At 38.9% G+C, this 23,733-nt stretch overlaps 1 protein-coding gene across 1 annotated transcript in view; it reads left to right on the top strand.

The window, feature by feature from the left end:
- DYNC1I1 (dynein, cytoplasmic 1, intermediate chain 1) overlaps positions 1 to 23,733 on the top strand; it is a 312,180-nt gene that overhangs the window by 181,689 nt on the left and 106,758 nt on the right. Inside the window, exons 7-8 of the mRNA XM_008565819.1 lie at positions 16,082 to 16,171; positions 22,923 to 23,085. Of these exons, the coding sequence (XP_008564041.1) occupies positions 16,082 to 16,171; positions 22,923 to 23,085 (253 nt within the window). The remainder of the gene's footprint in view (positions 1 to 16,081; positions 16,172 to 22,922; positions 23,086 to 23,733) is intronic.

Consider the following 23,733-nt stretch of genomic DNA (forward strand, 5'->3'; position numbering starts at 1 on the left):
TTTGGAAGCTTGAGGCTGTTTCAACAGTGGCCAGGGGCAAGATGGCAGGTTGGCACATGCAGAAAAAAAAATCTGTTTTGGGCTGGCCCGGTGGTGCACTGTAGCAGTTGGTTCAGATCCCACATACAGACCAGCGGCTCACTGGCTGAGAGAGGTGCAGGGCAACACTGAGGGTTGCGATCCCGTTGCCGGTCCTGGTCCGGTACGGGCGCGACACTGAGGGTTGCGATCCGTTGCCTCTTTTATTTTTTAAGAAATTAGTAAGACAGAATGGTAAGAGGTAAATCAAAATTCTAAATTTAAAGTAAATTTAATTACACAAACATCTATCATGAATAATTTACTGGAAGCATAAATATGATACATTTTCTTGTGTAAAGAAGAGACATATTTCTTAACAATTAAGAATTTTGGCCATGACCATAGTGTAAATACCTAATAAATAGTATAAAAAGTGAATGTTTTTGTTTTATAATGTAACATGAAGTGTTCCATCAACAATCAATTGCAAACTCTAAAAAAAAAAAAAAAAATCTGTTTCTTTTGAGCCCCCTAAATGGAACCATGGTGGTGGTATATCTATTTCTTTCTCCTTTGTTGGTCCACCTGAAGACTGCATTGTGGCTAGGGCTAAAGCTGTAGCCTGCTCAGTATAAGGCTACCAGATAAAACTTTAAATCTAGTTGACCCTTGCTCTCACTGCCCCATCAAATTGCAAGGCTTTAGCCCGACTCCCGGGCTATCTCGCAGACAGCCTCCTGCCTTTCCACCGTTCTCTTCCCTGTTCTCTTCTCACACAGCTTTTCCTCCCTTACCCATGAGCGTGTGCTCATTCTCTCCATCATGTACCCAGGCTGGTTGAACACATGAGTAAGTGGTACCTTTTTGGGCCAGACATTGGGCTGAGGGCTGGGAGAACAGAGAAATGTCAAAAATTAATTTAATTCCTCATGTGTGTGTGTCTTTAAGAGAGACGTGTAGGGTGCAGCCCCGAGGATCTAACCTGGGTGGCGTAGGTGGCAGCAACTTTTCCTCTACCTGTCCTACTCTTACCTGTCCTTTAAAGCCAGGCTCATGACTGCAGTAAGCCCCAGCCCTATGCGATTGCCCATTCTGATGACCTACAGCTCACGTGTGCTCTCTAGTCTCGACATGCCTGATCTGTCTCACACAACTTGAGACGTTATTTCATATTCTGTTTTGAGCTGTGGTAGGTGCTTTCTACTCTTCATCCCCAAATCCTACCACGAGCCGACGATAGCTGTCTCCGTGTGTCTTTCCAGCCCTTTGTTCCTATGATGATTACTCACTGGAACATCTTTCTTCTCTTTTCTATTGCATAACAATCTTTCTACCTTGAACATTTTTGAGGCTAGATAGGCCATTGGACATCAAGAAGCTGTAATTATTATTACAATTACCCACCTTAATAACTAACACCTTTTAGCCCTTTACCACTGACAAAGCATCTCTATATCCATTTCTCATTGTTTCCCACAAAAACTCCGTTATGTAAGTAGCACTGAAATTAGCAACCCTGACTAACAGGTGCAAAAATAGATCTTAAAGAAGCAAAGGAACTTATCTTTTACAAATTGTATAGCAAAAGGTACTGAATAAGACCAGGCTTCCCTATGCTATTTTTTGGGAAAAAAAATATGTAGATAATTTACCTACTGCAAAATTTCTGATGGGAAAACCATCCTCCTGGATCATGGCACTGCTAATTACATAGGGATCCTTAAAACTCTTTTTTGACATTAGTCAAAACAATGTTGATTTACAATCCTTTTTCTCAACAGAGCTAAGTGAATCAGGTGGTAAATGCACATGATCCTACTTATCCTGGTATTTAAGGCTTTCCATTATTTCCTCTACTGATCTGCCTGCCATCCACTGTCCACATCTTCCCATTGCTATGTATTCGTAAATGTTCTTTCCTCTTCTTGGAATGATACTCTGCATTCCCATCTTGACACCTGTGTTTAGACCCCACCATTCCTCAAAATCCAACTCAAATTATGCTCCATAAAAAATCTACTTCCCTTTCTTCTCTCTCTGCCCGTGCTGTCCCTGCCAGAAGTTAACCTCACTCCTACTGAATTCTCAGCACATTTTCAAACATTGTTTTCTCATGTAGATATTTACATATAGTTGTCATTTCCTGCCCAAATGCCAAACTCCTTGAATTCAAGCATCTTTCTTGATTCCTTTCTGTGGCCTCCATGAGGCTTAGCCTATACCTTGAATATACCAGGTTCTTAAGAACATGTGTCCAGTTATCATGAATAGAAGAATTATTATTAAAGGAGGAAGCTTAGGTTGGGTGAGGACACCCAGCACAAAACTAAAATAGCTGAAAACAGGCAAAAAAATTAATGGACTGCATGCTCTAATCACTAGACTATTTTTCCATTCCAAATAGGACAACAGTGGTCATTATTTCTGCTGCCACAGTTCATTCTCACACTCACACTGAGACTTTGAAGTAAAATCTCTCCTAGCACTGGCAAGATTGTTCATCTATTTGGAGGAATATTCAACAGAACATTATGATGTCTCTGGCGAAATGCTGCTCAGTTTATTCTCTAGAGATTCAGATTCTTTTGACCAACTGGTGTTTCAACAGCTTAAAAAATGAAGGAAAGAACTGTGTCTGTCTAGACTGACCAGAAAGTAAAAACAAGGGGCACTTTGAAATCTGTGAATCTGACCACAACTGAGAGTTGTACTTAGTCCAAGTAACTGGAAAATCAGTTTCTTGGATTAGACAAATGCTTCCCTTAAGACTCTCAAACTGCTAGGATTTTTTTTTATAATTAATAGAAAATTATCACATTGACAGACAAGGGACTTCATATTTGAGCCAGTGGGAAAACTTGACGTTGAAACCAGAGGAAATAATTTAGCCCCAAATAGAGTTGTTAATGCCAGGATAAAAGCAAACAAATGTGTTAATGATCTTCCCCGAGCATGGACTGTGATGAATTTTGATGTATTCCCAGATGGAAAATATATCAGTTCTCTCAGGGCTGGGGATTAGACACTAGAATGAGAAAACGCTGAAATGGAAGTCAGGAAAAAGCTCTCAGAAGATCTCCTTTCCATTTTCTAGAGAATGCTAAAGAGAGATAATTCCCATTTCGAGGAACCAGATCGGTGGGGTTGTGAGCAACCATAACCAGGTCGGGGAGGCGGTCCTGATTTCCATCTCAGGGACTGCAGTCACTCTGCTGGCCCACAGAATTGTGTGTGCTGGGGCCAGGACGGGGGGTGGAGGGGGGTGGGTAGGTGGTGTCAAGATGTAGTGACTGCCTCGATGTTCTTTTCTAGGTGCCTTGGACGAGGCAAAGAAAACAGTCTCTGCCATTGTGGAATTCCCAGTCTGATGGTGGGAGACAGCCAATTAATATATTCATAAATAAATATATAAAATCAGATAGTGATCAGTGCTATGAAATTTTTAAAAAATCAGGGTCAGGGGAAAGTAAATGCCATGTTAGAGCAGAATAGAGTGATGTATGTTGCTACGTTATTTAGATTGGAAGAGGAAAGGCCTCACAGAAGATGTGACTTTTGAAGGGGAGCCTTAAAGAAGTCACAGAGAAAGACATGTAAATATCTGGATAAGGAGGGTTCCAGGCAGAGGGAATACTGAGTACAAAAGCTGTGAGGTGTGAGAGTTCTTGGCAAGATCAGGAAACGTCCAGGAAGCTAGCTCAGTTGAAGCAGATTCAGGAAGGGGAGAACAGTAGCCTGGGCATTAAGGAGCAGAGCAGGATGCGTCCTGTAGGCGTGGTATTGTGCTGGAGAAGACAGCACTATCCGAGGAAGACTTTTCTGCAGTAGATGCAAACACGCGTATCTACACACAGACTGTGAAGCAGCCCAGTCTCCGTGCTGAAACTGGGATAGGCAAGTGAAGAGAAGCAGGCCTGTTTCATAGAACATGGCTGGCAGCCTTGTTTTCACCTGTGCTCCAAAACAGCTTCCCCATGTCCTCGACCTTTCCTGCCCACTGGACTTGCTTACTCTCCCCTCCAAATGCACTGAGACATCTCCATCCTTCACAGCCTGGTTCAAGCAGTGTGGCAGCTTTGCGGGCACAGCTGAAGCAGAATGAAATTTGGAGCCTCAAAAACTTGGGTTCAAAAATCTGCCTTTGTAATTTAGTAGCTGTCTAACTTTGAGCAGATTTTTAATCCCTTTGAGCCTCAATTTCATCATCAATAATAATAAAATGTTCTTTAAATGAATAAAGTAATTCACGTGTTCCCATTATCCAAGGAGGTCAACTTTATTATCAACAGCCAAGGAAACAAAAGGGGTTACATGAGAAACCCAAGGTTTCTTCTAAATTGTAGAACCAGGATTTGAACCTGAGAAGCGTAGCAACTGGATCTGTGTATTTCCCCCAATGTACCTCATGTGCATGATGAGAGTACAAAGGGGGTACTCAGTAATTATTAGTTCCTGATCATTTGTACTATTTTTGGTTGCAAGTGATGGAGGAACCAACCCCAAATTACTCAGGCCAAAAGAAAGTTTGTTGGCTTTTCTAGATAAAAATCTAGGCCCTAGATACCAGGGGCATCTAACTTCAGCTACTACTCAATTTAGGTTTCAAACTGTTACCACCATCCATCTTGTAGCCCTGCTTTATCTATTCCTTGTTTCTCAAGCTCCATGTGGTGGCTTCAGCTCCCCATTAGCCCAATACCCATTCCAATGGAGGAGAGGAGTTCACTTTCCTGATGGTTAGATGTGTCCTGGTTTAGCCAGAACAGTCACCCAGGCCAATAGAGAAATAGAGCCCATTTTCTTGATGTAGGGGATAACACATCTGGAATTTCCCAGGATGGATACATAGTCAAAAGGAGAGGAGGAGTCCACTTTCCTGATGCATAGGACTACCATAGTTCCTGGTGTGCCCAGACGTGCACATCTGCTATCCCAAAATAATTACTAATTGCACCTCCATTCTCTCTCAGAAGTATCCCAATCTGCAGTAGATTATATATGAGGTCATTCTACTGATAGTACAAAGAAAAATACTGAGATTTAATCCCATTGACTATTGCCTCAGGTACAACATATTCCCCTAAGTCTTAACAAGGATTTACTTAGCTGAGAGTGGAGAGGCATGTGTCCACCAAAGAAGAATAGAGGAACTGTTATTGCAAGAAGTAGGGTGGTAGATTCTGGGTGGCCAAAACCACAAATGTCAATTACAGTTCCCCTTGCCTCTTTATACTGTTTGGTACAATTTAGCAATAAATTGGAGGAGTCTGGGAGTTGGAAAAATATGGGTTTGAATCTTGGCTCTATTGCTTCCTCTAGCCTGTTGACCTTAGTCCAATCATCTTTCCTTTCTAAGCCAAAGTTTTTGCATGCAAAGAGAAAGCTAATTGTATCTGCCTCAGTGAGTTATTGTGAGAATTAAATAGCTCATGTGCATAAAACATTTACCACAGAGCTTGGCATATATGATTCAATAATGCCTGGAATAGATCTGAACATACAGTCGGTGATCAGTAGATACCTGGTGACCAGTGACGAGGATAGGAAACACATAAGAAAGGGCCATGAACCTCACGTGAGTGAAGGAGTCTCCAGGCAAGTTTAGACAAAAGTTTTTGTTGATGATGGTAAGACTTTGCAATCAAGGAGAGAAATCTTAACATTTTGAAGTCATGTGAGGAGATTTGTGATCCCACTGAAACACAGGGAAAACCATGAGAAAATGTCCTTTTTAAAACTGCTAGGGAAATGAGAGATTATTAAAATTTAAAACAGTGAAACATGTTTATCAAACACCCATATTGGGGCATACAGATATGAATAATTATTAGTGGATTCTACTCCAAGAAATTTGGAATCGGGTGGAGAAGAAAACTCATAAATTAGGGAGAAATTGGTAAAGGGACACCAAAAATGTTTACACTGTATAATGATAAAACAACAACAAAAATAAATATATAATAGAAAACTCATGAATATACAGAGGTATGTTTTGCTTATAATTAATATATAGGAGATAAAGTAGACAATGATAAATGTCATAATTTTAAACATAATAGTTCCTTGACTGGATGAAAAACAGTTGGAAGAGATTCCCAGCTGAAGTCCTAGGAGGGGTTAAATGAAGAAGAAATTCCTTCCAACATGGTAGAGCAGGACAGATTTGGGGAACAGGGGGGCCATTAGAATCAGGTCTTAAAGTGTAGCTGGATTTTACATGTGGGGAAGACGAGCAAGTACTGGAGGCCTTGAACACTCCAGGACAATCCTACTCTTGTGCTTCTGTTTTCTCTGCCCAGGGTACTCTCCCTGAGGTGTCTGCAAGTCTTGATCCTTCACTTCTTTGAGTCTTTTTTTCAAACGCCACCTCTCTGTAAGGATCTCCCTTGGTCTATGTGAGAAGTTGTGACACCCACCACTTCCCTCTCTATTCCCTACGTTGTTTCTGCCTTTGGCACTTGCAGCTGTCTAACCTACTCCGTCCTTTACCTGTTTATCTTGTTTATTATCTTTCTCTCCACTAGAATGCCAGCTCCATGTGGGCAGGAATTGTTGCTTCACTCCTGTATCTCCAGCACCTAGAATAGTGCCTGGCACATAGCAGGTGCTCACATTTTGTAGAAGGGAAGGAGGGATAGAGTCTGGCTGAGGAGGAGGCATGAACTAATGTGGAAACATGTGCAACAGATGCAGTATTAGTGCAGGTGGGCTGGAGGATTCATATACGTGCATCACATGTGTGTGGAGGTGAACATGGCAGGGAGAATTTACACGGGAAGCACTCGTTGCTGCCAGACCTTTGAGGACTTGAAGACTAGGCCAAGGAACTCAGCTTTTATTCTGCTTGTCATGGAAACTATCAAAGGTTTTCACTAGAAAGTAATACAAATGGAGTTCTCTTTTAAGAGGACTGATAATCACAGTGTTGTTTGTAGCAAGGGTAGGCGTAGAGAGAGGCTGGAGGTGGGAACACCAGCTGGGAGGCCATGACAACAAGCTACAAAAAAGGCCATCGTGGCCTTAACCAAAGGCAAGGGGGTAGAAAATGGAGAGGGTGAAGAAGGATGTGCAAAAGAAGGGCATACAAAGAGAGCGAACTAGCGAGATTTGATTCTGTTAATAAAAGGGATGCGAGGGAACGTGTAGGAGTAGGATGACCTATATGTGCAGTGACCGATGTGAACACTGCTCTGACATTGTCAGAGGTGATGATTCTTGGAAATGGAAGTTACCACTTTCTCCTTAGGAACAATTTCTTCACAGCAAAAATAATGTTTCTGAATGGTTTCTACTTATTTCACTGCTTATTTACTAATTAACAGAACACGATAACCATTTTAGTATCTGGAGACCTTGAGATCTACCTTCCTATCTACATATCTACAGTCACTGCTAAAAGATAAGTGTCATGACATCTCTATTCCTGTGACTCCAGTTTTACTTTGCACTAGCAAGGCTTCTGCTAAGAGGAATAGCAGATTTGCACATTTGGAAGACGTAGTAGAGGAAGCAAAGAGTAGGATATGGAATCATTCAAAAGCGGAAGTAGGCAGCAAAAGGCAAGTACTTGGGATTTATTGTACAAGGGGTGTGTGTGTGTGTGTGTGTGTGTGTGCGCGTGCACGTGTGTAAACATCTACACTACTCAAGGAGGCCCTGTCACATGGAGCACGTGGCAGTGCTGTTGCTGGAGTTGTGTGATGGGACAGTCCTGCTTACAGGAACGAAGAGCAGAGAACTGATTTGAGAGGTGGCTCTGTTCTTTCAAAATATCTCACTCTCCCAGGTCCTGTAAAAACTGCAATTGGACACTGGAGATTAATTTATTTGGGTGACCACTATCTAGTCCATCAGCATGAATTAGTTCATTCAACTGTTCCCTTCTGTGGCTGAATGATCCATGACATTCTGAGAAAGCCTGAGAGACAGGGGCCTGAAAAATGTAAAAGACTAAAGATAAGAAAAATGGGGATGTTGGTTTCTGACAAAAAATTTGGCCTATTTATGCACAGTTGAGTCAAGGACTGCTCTGCTCTGAGCAATACAGGAGCGTTAAGTTGGAGTCAGATGGTAGTATGCCTTAAATCCTAAGCTAATCTAGGAAATAGGGAGCCATTAAAGGTTTTTAAGGAGAAAAATTTATGGAAACAGGTCAGTCAAGCCTTCCCATCCTCAAACATCAAATGCTGAAGTTATCTCCAAACTCCTGCCCGATAAAATCATGATTCTCTTCCTCATCTCTGTCCTTCTGTGCAAGCTGACTGATTCATGTCAACTCAATTCAGTACATATTTACCGCAAACATATTATGTATCTGTGCAGCTACGAGTTTCTGAAACAGCTGCTAAAAAAGTAACTATTCTCTGGCTTCCTCTCTCATTTTGAATATTTTCTTTCATTTCCTCCCAGTTGCAATGCCTTGGGTGACATTCCATCAGGAAGTAAACCTTCCAAGTACTGTCATGTTAGAGCCTTAGGAGAGAACTGATGTGGCCTGGAGTGTTAACAGGAGTGCTCTGTATGATGAGAAATGTATGTTTTCTTTACTCTGGCCAGATTTTTCTAGACCAGAAAGTGAAGGTTTTTTAAATATTAACATGTAGTATATTTAACAAAGTGCTTACTGAAAATCCCACAAAATATGTCTTTCCTGCATATTTTTAAAGCACAGAGACGCTCACCTTGGTTTGTGTAAGCATTCAGTGGTGCATGTTATACTTTATTTTGGCTGCTGTGATACATATTGGAAGGGTGGCTCTCTTCGGACTCCCGGCAAACTTGGCAAGTTGTACACACAGTTGGTCCAAGGATAGGGTGGCTTGAGTTCTGTACGAGAGTTCTCGCTGTCTGCTGTACAGATACATGTCTAAATTCACACTCCAATTCATCAGGCCTACTGGTAACTGAACCAACGAGGTCAGGTTCTCATACTCTGCTGTTTGACCACTAACTGTCCCCTGACTCTAGTGCCCAATGCCCTCCAGCATCCACACTGCCTCTATATTCTTAAAATCAGAACTTGTCTCTTTTGTTTTTAAAAATCTCCAGTTTCTCTGCAGGGCTGGTTGGCAGCAATAATTTTCATTGAGAGTCAGGCCACCCCTAGAGAGAGATACCAGAATCTGCACGAAGGGCAGGCTGGAAAAGAGATAGTCTAGTTTCAAAAGCTATGTTTAGCATCCACCAGTGCCTTAGATTTCTTTTGAAATTTTAAATAATATTTATAGACTGAATGTGATTTATGTTTATTAAAGGTGGGATACTGATCTAGAGGAAGAAGTCCAAACTCGCTGTTCTGTTATTCAAGGTCCTACATGGTATAGTACATTACTAACTTCCAGAACAATTTTCTGTTTTTATATTGCTAGTCTGAGGACTGGACACTGATACTAGTGAGTGTAGGTGTTTGAGGGACTTTCAGTCTGGTTGTAGATGCAGATGCATAAACCTAATTTTGAATAGTCTGAGATGTGTTATCATATACGAGGCGGGTAGTGCAACAACGGAGAAAATCAACAAATCTGCTTTGGAGGAAGTGTTGAAGTTGCTGGAGCTGTATCACAAAGAGCAGTGAATAAGAGGTGGATTTGAGACAGATTTTGGAGGTAGAATTGACAGGACTTAGAGACCATCTTTTATAGGTGCTGATGGGAAGAAGAAATTGAAGTTGGTGCTCAGGTATCCAGCTGTGATGCCATGTGAATGGAGGCACCGTTGGGCAGGATAAAGAGTGCAGTCCAAGGAATAGGCCTCAGCAGAAGGTAGGAGCTCTGTTTTGAGTACATCCAGGTGTGGTGCCTGTGAGAGACTCTGTTTGGAATGTCCAGTACAGAGCCTGGAACCTAGAAGGGATGTCTTGGCTAGAGACATCAGCTTGTGGGTGATAGTGGAAGACATAAGTATAAATATCCAGAGTGAGCATATAATATGAAAAAGATGAGACCAAAGACAGAACTGCAAAGAATATCTTCAAGTGAATTTCTTTTAAAAAGAATCTAAAATACAATTTGAGAGATTAAATATTTTTCTATTGAAAAATTTAAAATGTTATGAGAAGAATCACCATTTGAAATATCCATAGAATATGCAATTGTAGTAAAGTGATTAGGACATTTGTTCTTAATTTGAGAAGAACACATCCAAAAACAAAAACAAAAAACATGTCTCTATCTCTCCAGATCTATTCAGTACAGTAGCAAGCTTGATTTAGAGCTGTCTGTGTCCTTGTCACCCCTTTTACCTTTCAGAAGCCAGTTTCCACTCATTTCATAAGCCAGAAATTATTTGATCAGTTTCAACCTTTACAATTTTTCACATTACAATTGATGATGTGTTATAATTTAATTAGCAGTAATCACCTTTTTTAGTGGTATATAAAGTAATTGTGCATCTTATGGTTGTTGGCCCGTTCAAGTCAAAGTCATGTAGTAATTGCTTTGGGCTTGCCCCTTTTGCCAGCAACAAGATGCCCTTTGGAATCAAGAGGGATGAAGTGAAATGACCCACTCCATTCCCTGCCTTCATTCTGCATCCAACCCAGGCTTAGTGTTCTTCCCCACGGTGACAGGTGGAGGAGCCACAGCCCTCTTGTGAAAAGTCAGGAGCAGAGCAGCATGGGCTCTGCCAGTAGCCCAAGCGCTCTTATCCCAAGGTTTTGCAGGCCCTAAGAGGGCTGGGGAAAGTGAGAGCCCAGTGACCTCATAAAACCCAAGGCCCCCCCCCCATCTTTACACAGGGCTGCCTGTGCTGCTAAAGGCTCTGGTTGCAAGTATCAGGCAGCAACTCCAGTGGGAGGACTCACTGGATGGAAATCTTGTGCTGACACCACCTCTAGTAGGATTTATTGGAAGGGGATCAGGTGCTGACACCACTCTAGTGGGATTTATTGAAAGGAAGTCTGGTGCTCCCTGAATCAACAGGAGGCAGGTTTGAAAAAGGGCAGAGACCAAGGGAGCCCAGACACCAGACCACTGGAACCATCTGGTCAGGATGTTGGGCATCACTGCTGCTATTGCATGCTGCCCAAAATGAATCCTAACTGCCCCTCAGCTTTGCCTCCAAAGATCCAAAGACAAAGCTCCCAAGTTAGGAGCATGCAGTCTGACTATGCAGATCCTGCCTGTGTCCTAGTCACCTTGGGCTTCAGGACAGGAAAGTAGGGTCCAGTATGTCACCAGTATAGAATTACTGCAAAGGGGAATATACCCCAGACAGAAATGTCTTTTGATATTGTATCGCCAAATGATGGCAAATGTTCTACTGTGCTCCCTTTCAAATGCCTCAGTTTTGTAAGGTTGTCAGAGCACGTCAACAGAGGACTGTGGCATATTAAAATAGGCTACATTGGCTTCGTTCTGAACCATGAACTGGTAGAGAAAACTCTTTCGGAATTCACGCAAAGGCTCAGGCCTGGTGCTAAATGTGTTTTATGTGATTGCTGCGTAACATGTAATTAGTCATTCCTAGACCTTCAGAAAATCTTCAGGAAGGAGGACAGTGGTTATCAAAGATTCTTCCAACCAGGGGGTGCATGCAGCACCGGAGATGGCAGAGAATGGGCGATAGACAAAATAACGTGTCTAAAAGATGCCATTGTTTGAAATTAGCCCCGTGGACTGACAGCTAATTAACTTCTGCCACTAGTTTAGTTTCTTGTGTGGACCTGGATACAGGAAACCATACGGGTGGTATTTTTTTTTTTCCTTTTCTAATCTCAGAGGAAATGTAACCGGGTATGAACTAGTGGCACAACTCATATATCAGTAGTCTGTAGCAGGTCTGCATAAATCCTTTTCTTTAAAGTTATTTAACTGTTTTGAAAATGGTTTCAACAGAAGTAATTCCAATTGCACCAGAAAGGAAACTAGAGTCTTAAAGAAAAATATACTCTCTTTGCTGAGCAAGGCAAACATATCAGTATGCAGAGAAACAAACCAGTCTCTTGTGTTTTATTTCCTCAACAAATCCACCGAAACACTTACTTTATGTCCTTAAAAAGGCTGATAGACAAAGAATCCAGTGGCTACTAAAAATTAATACAAACAACTGATTTGTAACCACTTTAAAAGGGCAGATACTATTCTTAAATTTTTCTGTTATTCATGGTATCTCATTATGGGACTTCGCACATATTATAAACACAGTAAATATTTGTTTTTTGTTTTTTTAAGTGAAGGAAAACATATTCTCTAGGGAAGGATTTTCTATTTAAGGAATTAAGTAACCTGTTGTTTCCCCACATGCTTCTATGCATAAACTAACACATTGTGTGACAAACTTAGCCCTTTTCATAGCCAAGCCCTTCATGGAATATATTTTTCCAATAAGCTCTTAGTGGCACTTTCTGTCATGATGTTTCTTTTTCGACTCTTCCAAGAATTTATTTTTAAAATAAAAACCCTTATATCTGTGAAAGATGAGACTTTGATACTGTTTAAATCTGAGTAATTCAAAGTCATTTGATAAAACTGCCTTTAGTTTTGAGAACTAGAAGATGTGAATGTACAAACTAGCAGGCTCCGATGAAAGCATAATTGTTATCTATAGTCAATAAAACTGATAATAAAGGTATTTAGGCCTTGGGCCATTACCTGCCTTGGGTCCACAGAATGAGAAGAAAGAATCTGTCTGTTATTAGTCTTACATCTCCAATATCTTCACACAACTCACTCCCTTAACTTCTTTACGTTTTTGGTCAAATGTCACTCTATTCCAATTGAGATTCTCCCTCCCCTGACCAGAATGCCTAATCCCCCTTTCCTATTTTATATTTCCTGTATAGCACTTGTCAGACACAGTGTATATTTTGTTTATTTGTTTGTGGTGTCTCTCTCCTAACTTGAGTGGAAGCTCCATGAGCACAAAAACATTTTGTCTGTCTTCTTCGCTGTAGTATGCCTAGCACCTTGTGCATAGTAAATGCTCAATCAATATTTGTTCATATACAGGCTAAAGCAATGTTTGTTTGAAGATTTCTACTTATGGATATTCCCAGCTATCCTGGTGGTTTAAAAAGCAATTTCACACCAATTATCTTATTTGGTTACAGCAACATTGTCTTTTAATAAATTATTATAATTCCGTTTCAGCAGATGAGGGAACAGGGCTCAGAGAGTTTCCATGAATTGTGTAAAATCAATGGGCTAGCAAGTGGTAGACTCCAGTCTGGCACCCAGTCCAATTACTTCCCTGTAAGTGCTGTTCTCACCCAAGTTGTGAGTCTTTCTGGCTGGAGGAATTAATGCTTTGTATGAAGCATTGCTGGTCAGATCTCAGAGCAGTAAATTCCAGAATAAAAATAAGAACAGAATTTGGATGTAGCATGTATATTTTTGATAAGTAAAATAATACATTATGTATAGCTTTCAAGGGTGTGAACCCTAACTTCTTCTCAACTGAACCTTTCATATACCTACCTCCTGGAATTGGAAGAGCAATCCATGTTGAGGCCATGAAGCCCCTCGTTACATTGAAACTGAGTATTGCACCTGCTTGGACTTTAGTGCTTTCTCCTCGGCATTTCTATTTCATGTCATGCTGTGGTTAGGGAGGCAGTTTGCATAGTGGTTAAAGATCACAGACCCCCAAACAGGTAGAACTTGAAGCTTGATGTGGCTGGAAGTTTCTTTAGAGGAAATTGCTTCGTCTCCTCATCTATAACACTAGGCTAATGGTAGCAAGTTCTAATAAATAAATTAGATGGTATGAGTGAAGAACTCATACCTACCTTAGGTATTATTACTTCTGTATCTCTTCTATTAAATTGTGAGATCATAGAAGATAATGCAGTTTACTGGCTTTATCAGTTTCCTTGGGCTTCCATAACAAAGTACCACAAACTAGTGGTTTAAACAACAGAAGTTTAATGCCTCACAGATATAGAGGCTGGAAGTCTGAGATCAAGGTTCTGGAAGGCTTGGTTCCTTCTCAGGGCTTCCAGAGGTTTGCTGGCAATCTTTGGTGTTCCTTGGCTTGTAGAAACATCACTCCCATCTCTGTTTTTATCTTCTCATGGTGTTCTCCCTTTGTGTGTGTCTGTGTTCAAATTTCCCCTTTTATAAGGACACTAATCATAGTGGGTTAGGTGCCACCCTACTCTAGTATGACCTCATCTTAACTCGTTACACCTACAATGACCCTATTTACAAAGAAGGTCATGTCCTGAGGTACTGGGGCTAAGATTTCAATATATAAATTGTGGGGGACACAATTCAAGCCTTATCACTGGCTTTATTACCTTTGTATTGATTGAATTTGCTCTGTACGTAGTGTCAGGACACTGCTGCTGAATGTTAGATTTAAAGAAACTTCTCTAAAAGGTTCACAAAGGGAGCCTCTTTCCAGCAGATGAGTGGCCTGAAAATTGCCACTCCATCCAATATTTACCAAAAGAGGACACTCTCCTTCAGCTAGTTTCTCACTGGGCTCTGTGTTAGCTCTTTGGATCAGGAAGAGACATCAGGTCAAGGTGGATATTTTGTTCAGGACTTTCCAAGAAGGTTTTTTGGGTAATAGATGTCCGTAATATCTCTACATATGAATAAGGACTTAGATGTATTACCTATAACTTAACATTTTAAAAGGTTTATTTGTCTAAAAATCTGGGTAACTCAGTACTTTTTTCCAAATTATAAGTTCAACTTTTTATCTCATAAATATGACCTTAAAGGTAGATGTTAATAATAAATGACAATTTTCCTCAAAAGCGTTTTACATTCTTTATTATATGTATGTATTGTGGTCATAAAGTAATGAGGTTGGTTCCGTAATCGGCATGCATGCCACATAGAGTACTGTATTTCAATAAAAATTCACATTTAAAAAAGTCTAATATCTAAATTGCAATGCTATACTTTACACATCCATATTTTTTTAATTGATATTCTTCCACAAATCAGTTGCTTAATATAGTCAGAACTTGTGTGGTTGCATTTCAGGCTATACATAATTTATTTGGGAATTTAGGTATGCATTTATAATGTATTCTTTAAGTGGTTGGAGCTAAAATTTTGAGTTGATAAAAATCTCAGGATTTATTGTGATGGGAATGGGACTATCCATAGAGCTTGAGATCTTACAGGAGGTCTGTAAATATTTGTTGAGTGAATGAATCAATATACAAGATTGGGGGAGAAGTGATGTCATTTCTTTTAAACTCCATCTGAACTAATGAACTCAATAACCTACCGTGAATATGATACTGTATTCAAAAACTGGGAACGCAAATTTTAATATCGTATATCGTTTTATTTTCTATAAGTTGAATTTTCTTGGAACACCTGGACTCTCTCCTAAATCTTCTACATTGTGGCTGGCGATTTCAAATGCTCTGTAATGAAAGGGGCCTCTAACAAGGGCAGATTGAGAGATGAGGCAGAAGGAGCACACATTTGCATAGGGCAGCAAGGGCACTATCACATCTGGCAGTGGTAGCTGTCTGGGTCCACTGGTTAGTGCTCATTAAATTCACATTAATGCATGAACTGCTCTGGATGTGTAAATGCCATTTCGGGTTGGTTGCTTTTTTCCAAACCAATGGCATTGACTTTGGGGGTCCTACCCCTGGTTGTTTACTTGCCAGTGGCATTTGGCCTAGGGTCAGACCTATATTTAACCTTTTCCTGAGGGTCAAAACCAAATTAATTTAGTGTGGATTAAATTGGAAATGAGTCATCTGTACAGCAGGTGTCCTCTGTGGAGAATGTGCTCCAGGTGGAAACATTTTAAGGTCTGTTCCTGGGCCATCTCTGAAGAAGCTTCAGAGGTCAAGAAGGCAATTCCAAGACATCCCACATGGAGAGGGCCTGGAGATGGATGTAGCAGGTGCCCACTCCAGGCAGTTTTCTAGGCAGCTTGGGGATAGTTTCAAAGAGGCCTCTTTTGGAGAAAATTTATTCATACATTCATGAACATTTATCTCGGGCATTCATGGTGGACTGATTTACTTAGAAGTTGCCCTAAATGATTGGAACTTTGCCCTTTACCCTTACCTCCCACCATCAACCAAAGGCTTTGATTTGAAGAAAAGAAAATATTGCATCTTTCTCTTTCTTGTTTCTAGAGGATGAAGAAGATGAGGAAATGGTGGAACCTAAAGTTGGCCATGATTCAGAACTGGAAAATCAAGACAGAAAACAGGAGGTGAAGGAAGGTAGGATGTGGGAGATGCATTGAATAATTAGTTGTTATTTTGTTTTCCTTTACCAACATAAGGGACTCTAGAGGAAAGTGAAAATTAAATTTGCATCCTTTACATAGAACGTTTTCTATGATTGCTCAACACATAACATTCAGGAAAATAAATGTAATCTCCAAAGCAAGGATCATCTATTTTTTTGTCTGATAGAAGTAAATAAAATGCACTACACAGATATGATCTCCTCCTCACAACATCCTTACCCCTATTTTATAGATAGAGAACTATCTCCGTCTATAAGAGAAGAGAGAGAGAGGTCTAAAGACTTACCCAAGGATACATAATTTATAAGTACATGAGCCAAGATCTATAGTTGAACACAAAGCCATCCTCCTGTAGTAGCACTGGGTCTTGATAACAAGAAGTAAAAAAGAAAAGGGAAAAGAAAGTGGGGGGGGGGTGAGAAATACTGCAGGTGATATTTTCTTAGAAATCTAATTTTGTATTACTTTGAGATTCTCAGCCCATTGAGACACCAGAAAATTTTGAAATTGTCTTTCTTACTGACAGATGGAGAAGGGGACTTGAGAACTAAGTGTAGGTTAAAAGGGTTTTTCCATGTTTCCTGCTGAGTGTTTCACATACAGATGGATATAATACATTAAGAAGTTCATTTGGTTCATAAGTTTTAATGGCTGTGGCTCTGGCACAGTGCATGGCACGTAATTGGCACTGGGGACTTTTGTACGAATTGATACACAATGATTCCATGTACTCACTTCAACCCCTTGTATTCTTCTGAGAAAATTAGAGTAGCCTGAATACCTATTACTGATGACATCCATATGATATGGAGTTAAATGAGACAGGTTTTTAAATGATTAAGATTGGTTTCTTTTAATTGAGAAACATTTGAAGTGTGTGTGTGTGTGTGTGTGTGTGTGTGTGTGTGTGTGTGAAATTTTGTTTCGATTTGTTTTATGCAATCTCAAGTATATAAAAGCCAGTGCAGGTTAGTGATGAAAAAACACAGGCTCTGGAGCCAGACGACCTGGGATCAAATCTTGCCTCTGCCACTTATTAGCTGTTTGATCACTACTGACTAATTTAGTTTTACCTTTTTGCCTCAGTTTCCCCATCTGGCAAACAAATAATACCTACTTCCAGAGGCTTTTTATAAGACTCAATGGAGCTAGTATGGAACACTACTTGGCACAAAGTAAATGCTGTATAAAAGTTTGATAAATTAATATTAGCAGTCTTGCCTTGCAGTGTCTGGGTCTATCACTGAGCTCTACCCGAACTGGAATGCCCTTCTGTGCACCAGTTCTCTGTGCTCAGCTTCGCCATAGCCCATAGCTTTGAAATGAGAACATGGTTACCTGGACCCCAGCTGGCATGTAAGAAATTATGAAAATATCAAAAAAGATGCAAGTAAAGTCCATTAAACTCTTTAAGGAACTATCATTAAAGGTTCTATTTTTGTCACTGCGCCTGGTCTCAGGCATTGAGAAGGTCGATCACTGTCCAGTTCTGGGATGTGACTGAGGGAAGGGAGGAGATTCAGCATCTTTAACAATGGCATCCACAGAAGGTACAAGGGTTATTTTTTTCTGAGAGATTTTGGATTTGATGGAAGAGATTTTACATTTAAACTTCTACTAAAATCATCTTTTTTTTAAAAAAAAAAAGCTGGTAATAGAATATCACTATCACAGGTGTAGCAAGGGACAAAATAAGTCGGGATCTATTAAAATACGCTTGTTTTCCTTTTGCAAAATAGCCTTAAAATAGACTGAATGATAAGGAGCCAGGGTATTTTGTGTGTGTCTTGGCATGGATTCCCCATCACCTCTCCCCATCTCTAACCCCGGACTCCAATCTCCAAATCATCTTCTCTGGTAAAGCAAAGCAACCTCTTTCTTAAGTTCTGAGCAAAAACACCCTTCAGTTTTAACTGTTCCTGCTGCTTCATGGAACTGATTAAAGTCATGTTAGAAGTCAAAAAGAAGTTTGAAAGAACATTTCCTGTTACTGCCTCACTGTGTGCCTTATTCTCCATTAATGGCTTTTCTGCAAATTAGCACATAATGGGTTAAAAGCATGTTTATGTTGGCATCAAACTCTCTGTATTTTTTTTTTTTTAAGCAAGACAGTATTTTGCAAACTTTTGAAAGAATCTCTAGCAGATATAATCGTGGCGCCATTCACACAACTACATAGTACTTAGGGCTGTGTCAGCACTTCCATTATGAACTCTGCGTTTCAGGGATTTATTACACAGCCATAAAAATTTGCTCTGGGCTGCAACTTGACATACACAGTTTCAAACCAGGGAACACATTTTTGAGAAATCTGTTTGACCTTTTTTTTTTTTTGGAATGAAGAAAAAAGAGTTGTGAGGGGGAGATGGGGAAAATAATTAATGCTCACTGGCTTTTGACATTTTTGTTCATGTGACATCAAAATGCATTAAACAGTAAAGAAATACAGTTTTGATTTATTGTTATTTTTACTTTTTTCCCCACAATAGAGTATGATAAAACAGCAGGTACATTTTAGCTTTTAATCAAAATTTAGGAAATTCCTATATGTTAGTGTCCTAGAGTCTTCATGTTTAGGGACTCAAAACAAGAGAATCGGAAACCTAACTCTTGTAAATACAAATTAACTCATAAACCTCATATTAACTTCAGATAAGGATATCTTTCATTTTTAGTTTGGTTTGATTTTCTTGCTGCTGTCTGTGAACTGATTTTACTGTAAAATTCCCATGAGAGCCACTGTTCCCATTTAATCTGATCTTTTTTCCGGGTTATATGAGTTTATTTTATTTGTTTTATCTTTTAGATACTCTTGAAAAATGTTTTAAATATAATTTTTTATTGAAATTTAAAGCTACAACACTGAAACAAGGCAAGACAGTTCCAAAGCAAATATTTTTAAAATAACTTTTAACCTAAATAGGAGATATTAAAACATTCCCTATATAAGTTGTGAACTTCATTATGAATTTTACACTTTTATAGAGGAAAAAGATCCCAAGAACACTAAAAATCAAGATATGGCATGTAGCAAGTAGAATAAATTAAAGAGAAATTGACAACGTACAAATTAGGGTCAATAAGAACAGTTAAGAAAACAGAGCAAATAGGATGCAATCATCTTGAAAGGTACATTAAAAGTATTTTCATATGTAAAACTAATATAAATTAATATCTCTATGATAAAAAAATTAAAAGTGCACCATAAATAAAATTTTTATTAGATTTTAATTTTGCAGGCCACAAATTCATAGAATTAGGCAGTCTTCTAAATTTTGAATTTCATGAATCCAGTACATTTCTTTCATGCATGTTATTCAAGCTAATTATAACTGTTCGAGTAAATTTTGGTAAATTTGAGAATTGTTTTGTCATTTGAATTATATGTAAGTCATATCTGTGTGTTTTATTTTTTAAATAAAAAGGGCACTTCAAATGCATAAAGTATTGTTAGCTGTCAGCTCTTGGCAGAAATACTCCATATTTTGTATTGCGATAACAAGCAAACAAAAAACCTACTGCAATAGCATTTTCTGCTTAACTTATAAGAAAAATTAAATATTATCACTGCCCATGTATTGTTCTAACATGATTTTTGCTATTAAATTAATTTCTACCCTGTTATACTGTGAACTTGTTAAAAATAATTTATTAGGTTTCAGTGGTAGGGGCAAGCTACAGAAAGAGATAATTCAGGGAGAATTTGGAGTCTATCCTGTAATAAAACAGTTCTGATTTTATTTGTTTATGCCTATATTTTGAACTTTTTGGATTCCATTAATCAACCAATTTTTTTTCATGAACTATGATGTCCGGAAGTTTTTATCTCAGAATATACCTTTTGGTTGTGGTTCCTGGATGCTCCATTATATTTTCATTATATTGTAACAACACTTGTCAATTTAAAGATTTTTAAGTATGGAAGGTTTTGTGTTTTTTATCAAAAATAACTATGGCACTATTTAACTACTCAGTTGAATATTGTTTATGACTTATCTGCACATGCATCTGATTATTTTGTGTTAACAAATCATGTCATCCTATCCCTGTTAGACATCAAAGGTTAATATAAAATATATCCTTTGTTTGCTTCAGTAGCAATTTAATTTCAAGCCAAATATTGTATTGTCAAACATAATATCTAGAGTGGCTACTGCCTCACCTACCTGAACTTGGCCTCTGTAAGTGCACTTTGATCAGCCATTTATGTTTCTCTTAGAGGAGAAGTTGTATGTCTTGAAAGCTGAGATCAAAGTGACAATAAGCTACAAGGAAGAAAAAAATTACAGAAAATTACAGAAACTATTTTTTATTCAAGGTAATGGACCTGTAAGGAAAGAAACAGGTGAAGTAGAAGAGGGGCTCAAAAAGATAAACAGAGACTGAAGAGATTTATATATAAATAAATATATAAATATCATATATATAATCATATATATGATATCATACATATGATTTGAATATCATATATATCTATATATATATATATATATATATATATCATAAAAAAAGGAAAAAAGAGAAAAAGTTCCTACTTTTTTGCTTAAAGTGTGTCTCAAGTTGTGTCTTAACAGTGGTCATGGTCGGTGATGGGCCATAATAATCATATACAGTGTATATTGACAAAATAAAAATTTAACAACAACAACAAAAAAAACAGTGGTCATGGCCGAGTGAGTCTTTTTAATTAAGACATTCTTCTTGGCCCATAGTATCATTGTTTAGTGAAGTTTCTTATTTATGTAACATAAAAACCAAAAAAAAAAAAAAATGGACTTAGCATTTTGTAATTTTTTTCCCTTTTGCCTAGTTACATTTAATAGTTTTATTGTCTTCTTGAGTGAAATAATTCAAACACAGACTAATAAATTACTATTTAATTACTAATTATTAAATGCTTAGTTATTTGGCTAGCATATTTATCTTTAACCCTTAAACCAGACTTATAACTTAGATATTATTATCTCCATTTTATAGATAAAACTGCTTCTAAGAGAGCTTCAATTAATTGATTAAAGAATCAAAGCTAGCAAATAATAGGGTAAATGTTTGATTCCAGGTTGGTTTTATAGAGTTCTTTATGTTCTTCATGACTTCTACCTATGCCCCCAGTACCTAGCCAAAGTCTGAGTCTACACATTGTCAGCCTCATCATTCTCAAACTAGTGTCTGGGCAACACTGCTCAGTAGGAGTTGCTGGAGATTCCTAGAGAGTTCCAATACACACTGGCATATTTAGGGCTCTTAAGACCTAGGCTCTTGAACTAAGGGGTGGACGGTATTTGGAGAAGGTCTTCTGCTATAATGAATGAATCTTGTTTTCCCATAATATTATGTGGAGAGCCTTTCTTAAGGTGTGAACCAACTACCTCAGAATCATTCTAGTTTTTTGTACAAATACAGATTCTTGAGTCCTTCCAGACCTTATATATCGTGGACTGGGGCAGGGATGGGGAGGCTGGAAAGAGAGAGACATTATGAACATTACAAGCTTGAAATTTACTACCACGAATGCAGAAGGGCTCCTTGATAGTTCAGAGTTCTTAGGACAGTGGCTTTGAGATACCATTAATCAAATCAAACAACACATCCACTATGCTGCATGTGACTGTGCCTACAAGATTCCTCTACCCACATAGCCAGGTGAAATCAGTCCTGGTTGTGGGGATGGTTGTGGAAGAGCTGGGGAGACTCTGTGGGTGAGTGATTCCACCAGGGACCCCACCTGTGATTGTAATGCACCACCCTCCTCCTGCAGATTAAACTTCAGGAGCTTTTGTACTGCTGAAAGGGTAAGCAATCAAATGTAAATGTGCCTTCTGCACAAGAGTTAAACTGGGGTTCCTGAAGAACCACAAAGGTTCAGCTGACAGTTTCTGCCCTTGAGGATTTTTCAGTCTGGGGGAATTCCTAATCTTTTCCCTATAATTTTATGTAAGACCTGCTACTGAAAGAACTGTTTATGTAACTGAATTGTGACTCTGAGGTGAGCTAACTTTCAGACACCATGACATACTGCTAATTATTTGATCTCTTTGTCTCATTTTGTATCTTCAAATTTAGTTTGATAAGATTAATCGTGCTAGAAAAGTAATACACAAAATAGTTGTGGGGTGTTTTATAAAAGCATTTATTTGTTCCATGTGTTTGTTTAAAAACAAAATATCTTGGGTGAAAGCAGGTTTGGAATAACAACTTTCAGCTTTTGAATGGACTCTATATAACAATCAGTCAGCCTTACCAACTAACCATCTAAAATAAAATGAATTTGCTCAGTAGAAAGAGGAAAGGTACTACCTGGATCAGATTACAAATAGTCCCTAATTATTTAATATGTGCAGCTTTACAATAGTACAATAGTATATAAATACATAGTTTTATAGATTTATCTATTATGCCCTATTTGAGCTGTTTTTCAAGTTCAGTTCCAAAGAAAATAATATTCAGAACTGATTGCTAAAAACACACCAATTTATTTTCATTTGTAATCTTCTTCAATTCTTCCAAATAGTAATTGGGCCAGATATGAAATATTTTTGCGAGGATGTCTGCAATAGCTTTTGGTATAAATTTGGGACTAATTCAGAATCAATACTAACCATGGTTTCTTTCACGTGTCTTTTCACTCCTTTAGTAAGCAGTATCTTTCAAGAGTTGGATTCCTCTTGAAAAGTTTTAATTGTCCCTTTTTTCTTTCCTAACAATTTCTTTTATATGAAAAGCCCCTCCAAGGGAGCTGACAGAGGAAGAAAAACAGCAGATTCTTCATTCAGAGGAATTTCTCATCTTTTTTGATCGAACAATACGGGTGATTGAAAGAGCACTGGCAGAGGACTCCGACATCTTTTTTGACTACAGCGGTCGGGAGTTAGAGGAAAAAGATGGGTTAGTCTCTTGTGTGTGTTTTTTAAAACAAAGTGTAAGTTATCTGTTGATTCTAAGTTTATTTATATATTGACTAGGCAAATCCCAAATCTAACAAGTCAGGGGAGGATGATCCAGGACTGATCTTAACAGCTTTGACTACAGGCTTTGGTTATAACTTCTGGCTTAGAGTTTTCCTGTAATTATCATATGCTTCTGGGAAATGCTTTTGAACTTGATATCTGGGGAACAGCCCAGGTGATAGAGACTAGCAGAGACAGATACATTGTCCTTTGAGAAAATATTTTTTATAAGCAGCAAAAGGAGATTTGTGTTATATCCCCTACATCTATTCTTGCTGTCTAAGCAAACAGGAAGCTGAAGAAAATAAACATGAGATGTGGGAGAATTTAACTGATATGAGAGACGATGAACAGGGACTGGAAAATTTTTTCTCTTTTTGGTACCATAAGATTATATACTCATGGGGCCGGCCCGGTGGCGCACTGCTACAGTGCGCCGCTTGGGAAGCGAGGCGGCGCTCCCGCCAAGGGTTCGGATCCTACATACAGACCGGCTGCTCACTGGCTGAGCGAGGTGCGGGCGCAACACCGAGGGTTGCGATCCCGTTGCCGGTCCCGGTCCAGTACGGGCGCGACACTGAGGGTT

This window comes from Galeopterus variegatus, unplaced genomic scaffold (assembly GCF_000696425.1).
Source record: "Galeopterus variegatus unplaced genomic scaffold, G_variegatus-3.0.2 Scaffold206, whole genome shotgun sequence".
NCBI lineage: Eukaryota > Metazoa > Chordata > Mammalia > Dermoptera > Cynocephalidae > Galeopterus > Galeopterus variegatus.